At 42.5% G+C, this 12,380-nt stretch overlaps 1 protein-coding gene across 1 annotated transcript in view; it reads right to left on the bottom strand.

Annotated features, from left to right (window-relative positions):
• The window catches only part of LOC147701822 (uncharacterized), a 73,074-nt gene that overhangs the window by 41,625 nt on the left and 19,069 nt on the right, over positions 1–12,380 (bottom strand). The window contains exon 2 of the mRNA XM_086928706.1: positions 5,202–5,426. Within this exon, the coding sequence (XP_086784832.1) occupies positions 5,202–5,426 (225 nt within the window). The remainder of the gene's footprint in view (positions 1–5,201; positions 5,427–12,380) is intronic.

The raw sequence follows: 12,380 nt of genomic DNA on the forward strand, positions 1-12,380 counted from the left end.
CGGAGCAGATGGTAAGAATCAGCAATCGTTTAGACTTCCATATTTCCACGAATTTGTCTTCTCGGGGCAGGATTTGGCACAGGATTAATAAAACAGGCGAGAAGGTCGACGGAGCCGAGCTACAACGCGGCCATCACGGTCGCGAGCTAGGCTCCTCCTAAGAGATTATTTTTGATTGCCGGGGTCCACGCACATGGGCGGGACTATTCACTAGATTATGACTATACACAGAGATCCCCTACTACAGAAGCTTATTTAACTATCCCAATTTGCAAAGAACATCAGAGATTTCTAAGGTTCAGATGGGGAGGAAGGTTGTGGAAGCTTGTCTGTCTCCCCTACAGGTTATCCTCCGCCCATGGTGTTTCACCAAAATGCTCCGCCCAGTAGTTGCTTTTTTAAGAGGGAGAGGAATCCATGTAATTATCTATCTGGACGATATCGCTGATCGGAAGACGCCGCGCAGAGGAGGGGTGACCCGGTCTGAGTAAGATCCCGGGTGCTAATTCACATCCGACATATAATGATTGCCATCCGTCAAGAATACGATACCCAGACCTGCGATTAAGCCTTCTGGTACAGCATTGTGTAGGACTTCGCCATCTATAATGCATGGGACGTTGGATTTAAATATTCCCCCGCTCTTATCTTGAAGAGGACAAGGACTCAATCCCTCAAGGTCCTGAGGAGATCCCCCGGAATTAAGGGGCATCGAAACGCGTAGACCCTTTCTTGTTGTTCAGGCCAATCAAACGAGTAGACTGCTCGCGATTGTCTATAGATTGTCATAAAATGTTGAAGGCCTGTGATTTTGATTGATATGTCTTTTCAAAAACTGTTGAAACAATTCCACTAATACCCCACCCCTTAAATCAATAATAGATTCCTTTTACTCTAGGTGAGGGTATTAAAAAAGACTCTTGTCCTTCCTTTCTTTTCTTCTTTTTCCCGAATTTCATCTCACTTGTTTGTCTGACACAGTGCGAAAGGATTCCAGTGTGATTGTTGGTTTTTGATTGTTTTCACTGATTGCTGGATGATTGACGAGTCTGTATGATTAATTATTGACGTTCAGGCACTATTCACTCGCCGCACCTACAATTCTTTGTGTTTCTTTATTCTATTCATAAAAAAGAATTTTAATTCCTGTTCCCTCCCTGTATGTATTTGAATATTGACAACTCTCATAAAATATAAATAATATTTTTCCATTGCAAAAAACTAAAAAAATTAAAATTGATTTAATCTGACATTTGTTCTTCCTTTGTATATGCCAACAGTTTAATATCGTTGCATATAAAAGATAGGTTCACTTCTTTAGCAGTATTGGCATTGTGTATGTATAGTAGGCCTGACCTCGGAATCTAAAGATGCATCTTTTAGTGAAGGTGATTTTTACATTCTGCTTTTGAAAATACCACTTTTAGAAAGTAGGTATTTTCTTGCTCAGTCATCCTGTGCGCCTCTGCTGGAATGTGGATAGCCTGTCTGGATTTTTGACTACAGATGGCTAGGAAGCAGGAGTGGCTCCAGATAGTCTAGGTAAGTCAGGAAAGGGCTGAATAGACCTGGGCTGCGATGGGTGAAGAGGGAGGAGATTTCCTTGCACCTCAAAGGGCCTGGTCTGCCTCTGACAATGCCATCTCCACCTCCTGCCAGGAAATCACACCTGAGAAGGCAGAACAGTTTCTGGCGGGGCACAGACACCCTCTACCTAGAGGATCAAAGGATTTTTGGATGCAAATAATGGGGCCTAGACCCCTGAACTTTAGAACTCATCTGGATCAGGAAGACTGCCAAGAAAAAGAGCTGGAGAAACTGTGAGGAGGAACTACAACTTTGCTGCGTGCTTTGCTGAGCTGACCTGCAGTGGTTGCTTCTGTCTTGGGCAGTGGAAGGCCTGGACTGGACTTTCTGCAACCTAATTTGTGAGTCTCTCCAAGGGCTTGAGGCAGAGTTTGCCCGCTGTTCACGAAGTCTCAGGAACAGCAAAGACTTCAAGCTCTCTGCCCGCCGCACTGAGGACTGTCAGTTTTGTGCTGTACCAGAGGGAAAGCAACTCGGGGCCCCGCAGAGGGCACCGCCGCAAGGCCGCACTGCAACCTTGGTCTCACAGACGACGCCTGTTGACGCCGCCACCGAGCCGCTGCTTGCACCCTGACCTGTGGGCACCGCACTACGCACCGCTTCACGTCAAAGCTTTGACACCGCAGAGAGCACCGCCGCAACATGGCCTTGGTCTCACCGACGACACCTGTTGACGCCACCCATCACACTGTGACCTGTGGACACCGCACTGCCTTGCTTCACAAGAAAGCCTTGGCCTCCTGGGCGCCGCCACGCCCAAATCGACGCCGCTGCTTGCACCGTTGTTCGAGGGCACCGCTCGTAAGTCACACGTAGCACCGCCCTCACCCCGCACAGCAGCCTTGGCCCACCGATCCCGGGACACCATTGACTCCCACTCGTCAGCCGACGACAGAGCTTCAGCAACGACGACACCACTGCTTGCACCGTGAGCTGCTAGCACCGTGACGAGCACCGCCTTCATCTTGCACCGCAACCCTGGTCTCACCGACGCCATCTGACGCTGCCGCCGAGCAGTTGCTCGCGCCGCGACCTGGGGGCACCGCACGCCGCACCTGACGCCAGCGCTCTTGATTCCATCAGAGAGGAGCTCCAACTGCAACAGAAGTGACTTCAAGGGCCTCATTGCCCTGCATTTCTCACAGGTACTGTTTGCGGGTCTTGCAGACACCGTAGCTGGCCCTGTGACCAGCCAGAACTGTTGGATTTGTTGTTCACAACACCGTGGTAGCCCCGGACGGAGCTATCGACATCGAGGAACTTTGTTTGAAACTTATTTTGATAACTACAGATTCTTTTTTACATATAGTATTGTGGATTTTTATCGTTTTTGGTCTTGGTTTAAATTATATAACAATATTGCATATTTTTCTAAACTGGTGTGGAGTCCTTTTTTAGTGCCTACACTGTATTACTGGGGTTTATGTGCAAATGATTTACATATTGCCTCTAAGATAAGTCTGACTGCTCGTGCCAGGCTACCAAGGGGATGAGTAGGGGTTATTTTAGGAGTGTAACTCCCTTATCCTGACTAGGAAGAAGGGCCATTATTTGGACAAAGGCGCACGCCCTTGCCAGCCAGAGACCCACATTTTTAACAGAAGTGTTGAAGAATGTTGGTGTTGGTGTGAGCAGGTTTGGTGCACACTCGGTGAGAGGTGCTTCTGCCTCGAAAGCATTTAAGTTAGGTGGTGCTTTGACTGCTACTTTGAGATGTGTCGATTGGTCTAATGACTATCTTTCGGAAGTTTCATTTTAAACTTGTGATTAATGCAGCTTCTTGTTTGTTAGAGAAGCTTTGAACTTGCAATAATCTTAGCCTCCATTCTTGTCATAAAATGTACATTTTCATCAGCTTTGATGGACAGAAAATCTGGATTTTATTAAAGACACGGAGGCTAATATTATCCCACCACTATTACCCAACCCTTGTTTGGTAATTCTTTTTTTATTCTTTCGCAGGACGAAGTCAATAATGAAGGAAGAACTTGGCTTCCGGTTTAAGCTGTTTAACCTTCACCTGAGGCTTCCGGTTCACGTTGTTTAACCTTCACCTGATCTTATCAAGCTGTTGTTTATGAATTTATGTTTATGTTTCTATGCAGTGCACAAAAAAGAAGGAAGATGCCTGGAGGTTCTGGTCCTTTGTTGACTCTTAGAACTTTTACTCAATGTTCTTGTTATTTAAAGATGCTACTGTGGGTGGCGCAATAAAGGAAGATTGTAATAATAATAGCCTCCATGTCTTTAATAAAATCCAGATTTTTCTGTCCATCAAAGCTGATGAAAAGCTACATTTTCTTGACATTCATATCTGAGGGGTTGTAGTGAAGGAACACAGGAGAAGTTCTAGTATTATTTTTTTTCATTCGTAGGTAAATGCACCCACGACCAGAGCCATCCGCTCACTGAGGATCCAGCAACTGTTTGGCGTTGCTAGGATTCTCAGCAAGCGAACGGCAACGCTCGAGAATGCTTAAGGAACAAAACAGTAGCAGTTTCCATGAGTCTTGTGGGGCCCACGAGACTCATGGTGAAACATGAAGAGAAACACAGCAATATAGTATACCGGTATGAAGAGATACACAACAATATAGTATAATGGTATTACAACATCTTCCCCCTTAGAGTAACAATGAAAATAACGAAAGCTGAGCATTAGACAATAAAAACATCTGTGCTAAACTGTAACGATGAAAAAATTAAAAGGTTGTGAAACAGTGAAAATTATTATTCTAAAACATAATCCCTTAGTTTATAAGAAAGTTGTCTTAGACGTGAGGCCCACTTGGAGATAACCTCTGGCGAGTTATTTGTGACTGTAACCTGATGTTGAGAAGTTTGCAGTGTTTCTGGAATCAAAGGTGATAAATAATAGGTTCCCAGAATGTGGTATTGGAATATAGTGCCTTTAAACACCAGGCCCACACTGTTGCTTGCACATTATTGATACCAGCCTGCTACATTGCAATACATGGGAAACTACTGCTTTGTTAGCACGTAATGCCATCACTATGCAAGTCATTACATCGACTTTCAGTAGATGGTGCCCTAACATTAGGAATAGTATAGTTTACTATTCCACCCCTTCCCTACTATTGCATAGGCTGGAGTTGGAATAGTAAATTATATATTTATGTCAGCGCGTCATCTACTTCAAGTCGATGTAATGACTTGCGTAGTAATAGCATTATGTGGTGACAATGTGGTCGTTGTATCTACTGCATTGTAATGCCACGCGATGTAATGACTCGCGTAGTAACGAGTCCTATTCCAATACATTGGTGCTGTTTTTGTGATATTATAAAAGATCAAAATGGATTGAAGATGGGAAGGTCTTGGGTTCTGGTGATTGCAAAAAAGTGTATTTCTGTTTATAAACATGGTTCAAAAATGGGAACTTTTCATTTAGAGAATGCACTTTACAAATAACTGTTCATTATCGCCTTCTTTAGTCTGCCTTGAACAAAAGATGGTAACCCTACATGCAGCAGAGGGAGGTTAGTCACTTCATGCATTAGTGCAGGTAGTCTGGGTATTTTTGCTTAGGTCTAACTTCCAGGACTTCCCTGCATACCCTACTTCTTGTTTGCATTTGTTGGCATCATACTCACTTCAATTCACCGATGGTCAGCTTGCCCCGTCTATAATTTGTCGTTCGGTAGCTGTAGTAGGCCGTCTCAAGGACAAATGGATCTAACACCACAGACTGAAATGCTGGGTGGGACGTAATGCAGTTCACATCGTAGTCCCTCATGTTCTTCAGCATGCAGTTGTGTTGATGGCAGCAGATATTCTCCTCTTCTGCTTCCATGTATTCACACTCACCACAATAACACCTTCAAGAAGACACACAGCACAGCAATAACAAGACAATCAGATTTATTAGAATGTTTATGCTTATGTTCCTGGTGTACAGAAGCCAAACATACATCTTTGTACATATATAATTTCTATTTACAATGAACACATACTAGACCAGACCGATGCTTAATTTGTGCAAGTGGTCACCACTGGTTGCCACTCCCACTGGACTTATTTTTCATCCTTGTAATTTGATCAGCACAAAAGAAAGGCAGGAAAAGGGGGAAGAGAAGGATGAAATAGAGAGTTTTAATGTGTTTTCCAACAGACTGGCGTATCAAGTCAAGAAAGCCAAGTTTCCACTGAGACAAACGCTTTGCGAAATGTAATGCATCCCTCAGGAGTCAATGATGAAAAATAGCAGCATGACTTATCTTTCAGCATCAGATGATCAGATGTTTGGTAAGTACAGTGCTGGCCAGAGACTACATACCTTAAAACCGTTAGAGTTGATTAAGGCCTAGGCTTTGAGAACATGGAGAAAGACAACCCCTAAGTCAGCCAAAAATTGATAAGGTACGGAGTAGACAAGTTACCTTGACACACTCCACCCTTTACTGAGAGGACTGGATTACACTTCGGTGAACCGCAGTTGCTCTGGCAATTGGTCAATAAATGTATACATTATAACCCAGGCGAACTATGGATCAATGGGTAGCCTAGCGTGCATCTGATATCCTTTACACTATCTAATTAGTCTCTAAGCAGGCTGCTGAAATTAGCTAATGAAAGAATCAAAACCTACCACCCAGCTTCAGCAGTAGGGTTAGTATAACCAAAGTTGTCCACATAAAAGGCAAACAAAATCTGAGCATTGTACTTGCAAATAGGGTTCACGGATGAACATTGCTGACAGCAACTCCAAATACTACATTCTGCATAGCCAATAGCTCTAGCTAAACACTAAAAAGGTCCCAAAGGCGAGACCTATTGGCTATGCCAATGCTTGCTCCGGCCTGCAGATAACGGTTTCATTGACTGTGCTTTCTTATTTTCAAGTGAACTGAGTTCAGGCGTCCTGTGGATGCATAAAGCTGAAACTGGAGGCAAAGTTCTGCCTAGGGATGGGCTTTTCTTCAGTTAACTATATGCATATGGTTTTAGTCAATTTACCCAGTACAACTGCCCCATTGCTCCATCTTGCTCTCCCTTGAGTTCCTGCTTCACCACGGTTAAAACAGCAAACTGGAGTAGAATGAATAAGGGAACAGAAGAATGATGCCACCTATACTATTCAAACTATTGACTTTCTTGGCACTGTATCTAATATTCAAGTAGAATTTTAAAAAATGCTTACAGTTTATATGGTATACGGTGCAAGGCTCGCCTGACACCCGATGGTGACGAGGTCATTGAGTGGTTTGGAACTGCCAAGTTTCTATGCAGGGTGGACCATGCGAGAAGTTATAGTGAAGGTGAACAATCGGGGTCAGCAGAAAGTGACCAATATGGATGAGCAGACCACCATGGTTTTGATTGCTTTTAAATGCACCCATTTTCCTTAAAACTGAGCTGTGTTTAAAACAAGTCTATTTTTTGTGAAAAGTTTTTTTTGAGTAGATAGTTCTCCCAAGGAAATGGGAAAAGGGTTGCGGAGGGAAACAGAAAACTAAGGGTAAAGGTAAAGGACCTATAGAAAAAAAAAGAAGTACAGAGAAGCTGCGGCTGAGCTGCCAATGAAGAAGAGTCACCAAGATACAGTAGGCCCCCAGAGCTTAGTTGTAGATCTAAGAACAGATGTATGAATTAAGGCTCTCAAAAAACTGGGTGCCAGTTGCAACAAATATTTTTGCAGCTAGTGAAGAATTTTATGCACATATCTGTGTATTGATAGGTTGGTTAATTAAATGTTGATTCGAGGTAGGTCGCAGGTTGAACTACCTCATAAATATGACTGAGTTAGGCTGCAAATTGTAACTGATGCTGATTAGTGGCTCTCAACATGTCCTGTGATACTGGGCCATGCCTAAAAAATGAGAATGTGTTTGTGCTGCTCCCATTCGTGAATGAATTATCACCCCAACCTGGGATGGTTCACTTTTTCAATGTTGCCAATAAATTTGCAACGATATTTGTTTTATTTATTTATATGTTTACTTACCTGTATTTTGCCGTATTCAGAACAACTTCTTAAGAAAGTTAACAAGCTTCTCGATGGATGGTCTCCAAAATATCTTTCGTGGTGGGGAAGGGCGGAGACATTAAAGATGATGATTACTCCCCTGATTAACTACTTAGCAAGTATGCTCCCAATTACTTTTTTTTCAGAAGACTTTCTACATAAGATTAACAAATTATTCAATACGTTCTTGTGGCAAGGGAAAAGACCTAGGGTAGCTATGAAAAAACTACAATTGGCTAAATTACAGGGTGGACTGGGCCTTCCCAACTTTAAGAACTACCAAACTGCCTTTTTGTGTAAACAGGGGGTATACTGGGTTGTTGAAACCAAGGGCTACACACCACTATGGATTGATATAGAGAAATCCATCATAGGCAATGCTCCGCTCCTGACGATACTAACCATGGACTTGTCACACCTTATGCATTCCAAATACATTCTGCTTAACACCAGAAGAGTCCTCCTTAGATTAGACCAAACACACAAAACTGGCTTGCAAATAAAAAAGATGACCTCTTCATCCCTATGGCATAACCCATCCATCAGGATCAATGGGGAATTACCCTTCTGGGAGCAGTGGTCATCCACCGGCATCAACATGGTCTCGGACTTATACGAAGGCCAACTACCTCTATCGTACTCCACGATCCAAGAAAAATATAGCCTTCAACCAATAGAATTCTACGTCTTCCTAAAGCTAAAAGCGGCCTTGTCCGCCCGTCCGCTTGCACCCTCAGATCCTTGGCTGAAAACTACTCTCCAACGCCTACTATATGCAGGTCACTTTGTCTCGAAAGCTTATAAAATGCTTTTACCTAAGCTAACCAAGGCCCATAGGAAGAACGAGGTTAAATGGGAAAAAGAACCTAATAACACTGGAATAGATCTGGACTGGGATAAAATTCATACATCAGCTCTTACACATAAAGTCTCCCCGATTCTCTCGCAAGCTAAGTACATGTTGATCAACAGGGTCTTCTGGACTCCCCAAAGGCTATTCAAACTGAAATTGAGAGACACCCCTAAATGCTGGAATTATTCCTCAGCTGACGGAGACCTATCACACATGCTCTTCCATTGCCCCCTACTACAAAAATATTGGTCCAATGTCTTCGATTGCATTGAACACATATTTAAAATTAAACCACAGAGAGAATTTATTTACGTGCTAATAGGTGCCATAGAGCCAACACTCACAAAGGAACACGACCGCCATCTCCTTAACCTGCTACTCACACTAGCGTGCAAAGTTGTCCTGTGCAATTGGAAAAGTACCTCGGGGTCTCATTCAAACAAAGGCAAGAATGGGTGACTTGCATCAGAGGGTCTGATAACCCTGCTTTACACTCCTCTCCTTGGCGGGTATCCAACAAAAACTGTGGAGTGCACTTGACGCTTCTTCCTTTTCGTTTGAGCCACCGTGATAAATTGCTGTAATGGTTGTATACCTGTAGCCCATATAGTTCACCGGACTGCCCCCTAGGATGTCAACACCTGAGATAGAGCCACCTTGCGACGCTGTATGCATTGCATTAATAGATGTTACTCACTAAGTCTATACCTGATGAAACACAGTGTATGTTAGAGTATGTTAGATTATGTTATGCTACTGTTTTAGACTTCTTTTTCTTAGACCGTATATGCTTGTCCTAATGACTCCCTCGAAGTGGCATAACTTTTATGACCCCTGTACTAGATACTACCATCATAACTCAAGACGTTATGAATGTATGCTTACCTGTACTTGTAACGTTAGATCATATATGTACTTCAATCATAATTATGCCATCTGTCTTATATGCGTTATGTGACCTGTCCTTAATCTGGTGTGTTTTGCTTTTGTGATGTATATCTTGTATTATGCCACATTACTACACTTTTCTTATTTGATTAAGGAATCACCAATGTATGTACCCTCACTCTTTGCATTTTATTTATTTTTCTTTTCTTTGCTACTTTACTTTATCTTTCCTTACTTAATAAAAATGATTTGAACTAAAAAAAAAAAAACAGCAAACTGGAGTAGAATGAATAAGGGAACAGAAGAATGATGCCACCTATACTATTCAAACTATTGACTTTCTTGGCACTGTATGTAATATTCAAGTAGAATTTTTAAAAATGCTTACAGTTTATATGGTATACGGTCCAAGGCTCGCCTGACACCCGAAGGTGACTAGGTCATTGAGTGGTTTGGAACTGCCAAGTTTCTATGCAGGGTGGACCATGCGAGAAGTTATAGTGAAGGTGAACAATTGGGGTCAGCAGAAAGTGACCAATATGGATGAGCAGACCACCATGGTTTTGATTGCTTTTAAATGCACCCATTTTCCTTAAAACTGAGCTGTGTTTAAAACAAGTCTATTTTTTGTGAAAAGTTTTGTTTGAGTAGATAGTTGTCCCAAGGAAATGGGAAAAGGGTTGCGGAGGGAAACAGAAAACTAAGGGTAAAGGCAAAGGACCTATAGAGAAAAAAAGAAGTACAGAGAAGCTGTGGCTGAGCTGCCAATGAAGAAGAGTCACCAAGATACAGTAGGCCCACAGAGCTTAGTTGTAGATCTAAGAACAGATGTATGAATTAAGGCTCTCAAAAAACTGGGTGCCAGTTGCAACAAATATTTTTGCAGCTAGTGAAGAATTTTATGCGCATATCTCTGTATTGATAGGTTGGTTAATTAAATGTTGATTCGAGGTAGGTCGCAGGTTGAACTACCTGATAAATATGACTGAGTTAGGCTGCAAATTGTAACTGATGCTGATTAGTGGCTCTCAACATGTCCTGTGATACTGGGCCATGCCTAAAAAATGAGAATGTGTTTGTGCTGCTCCCATTCGTGAATGAATTATCACCCCAACCTGGGATAGTTCACCCTTTCAATGTGGCCAATAAATTTGCAACAATATTTGTTTTATTTAATCATTTGTTTACTTACCTGTATTTTGCCGTATTCCGTAGTTCACTACCCCCACCCTGCCCCTCCTCCGCACCACGTCACCGCCTGGCAGCACTTCCACCACCGACCACTACTGGGAGTCTGACTTATGCGTTTCCCCCCTTTATCCTAATTCCCAGAGTGACATCCCAGATATTGTTTCCCCCCTTTATCCTAATTCCCACAGTGACATCCCAGATTCTCAAACAACAGGTGGAGGTGATCATGGTGACCCGCTTGTAGAAATAGCACCCCTGGTTCCCGATATTATTGGAGATGAGCTGCGATCTCCCCAGGACGCTTCCATGGTCGCATACGCTTCTCCTGGGCCCCACAAAGAGCACCATCTGATGATGATTTCGGGGCAGTTGTCCCTGATGGCATGGAGGCTTTTTCGGCAACAGTACGAAATGCCTGGATTTTTGAATTGGGCTTCAGCATTCATCAAACAGGCCTGGGCCCCCTCAACTAGGAAACGATACTCCTCAGCCTGAAAAGGCTGGATTTGTTGGTGCCTGGAACGGCACTTGGATCTCGTGGGGGCAGAATTATCCCACATTGTGAATTTTCTTTCGGACAAGGCCGCTGAAGGTTTAGCTTACCGTACAGTAACTAATTTTAGATCAGCTATTTTAGCAAGTCATTCACAGGTTGATGGTAAACCTGTTGGCATGCACCCAGTGGTTTGCAAATTACTTAAAGGTATCAGAGTGGCAAACCTTCTCAAACCTAAGTATACATATTTATGGAACGTTTCAATGGTCATATCTTTATTTCATGAATAGCCAACGAATGATCTATTGTCTAGAAAACAGTTGTCAGACAAGTTCGCTATGCGTTTATATTTATCGGCATGTAGACGTTCATCGGATATACGTTTACTGGATCGTACAGGTAGAGTATTTACTCCTGAAGGGGATTCCTTTCATATTACAGGACGAACAAAGACTTTATCACGATGAATTAAATATAATGCCTTTCCAGACAATATCAAATTATGTGTGGCACATTGCTTGAAAGCTTATGTGGAATGTACTCGGTCTCCAAGACCGGAACGTTCTACTCAATTATTATTGCTCTGCAAAAACCTTTTAAGCCAGTGCCATCGACTACTATAGTCAGATGGTTTGAGATCTGTTATGCAAGAAGCTGGTGTTCATATTCAGATGTTTGGAGCACATTCTGTACGTGGTGCCATGGCATCTAAAACATACATGTTGGGTTCAAGTATAATTTCAAGACATTATGCGATGTGCTGACTGGTCGTCCGAATCGACTTAAAAGCTATTTTATTATAAACCAGTGGGTGATATAACTGTTATGGTGTTTGGGAAGCGTTAAACTAGCATAAACAGAAGCCGACGATCCTGTAATAGAATAAAAAATGTGCTACCATTCACGCCAAATTTCTTTAATTATATTAAGGACACGGAGGCAAACATTATTCCACCCAGTTGTATTTCAAAGTGATTGTAATAATTACCCACCCGCATGTAATGTGAGTGCTGATATATGGAGATTACGGGTTGCTACTTCATTTCTTTCAGGTTCGGAAAAGAAATCCAAATAGGAGCTCTTCGAGTTGAAGACATTGGAGGACGTTATGATTCCTTGTAAATTCTTCCGGGTTGGAGGACAATGTTGAAATTGCAGTTTATTGTTCGCACTTGGACTTACTGATCGAGCAAAGAAAGAGGATCATGGGAAGGTGTTACTGGCTCTTATATGGGCTGATGGAACATGAATGGTGCAAGAGCATCATGGGAAATATAGTTTTGTATAAACGTTTTCAATGGCTGCTGTGTTGACAGTAATAGAAAGAGAAAGCATAATCCTTGCCTAATTCTTGGCACGAATGCTAGCAATTTTTCTTT

Source organism: Lissotriton vulgaris, chromosome 7 (assembly GCF_964263255.1).
Source record: "Lissotriton vulgaris chromosome 7, aLisVul1.2, whole genome shotgun sequence".
Taxonomy (NCBI): domain Eukaryota; kingdom Metazoa; phylum Chordata; class Amphibia; order Caudata; family Salamandridae; genus Lissotriton; species Lissotriton vulgaris.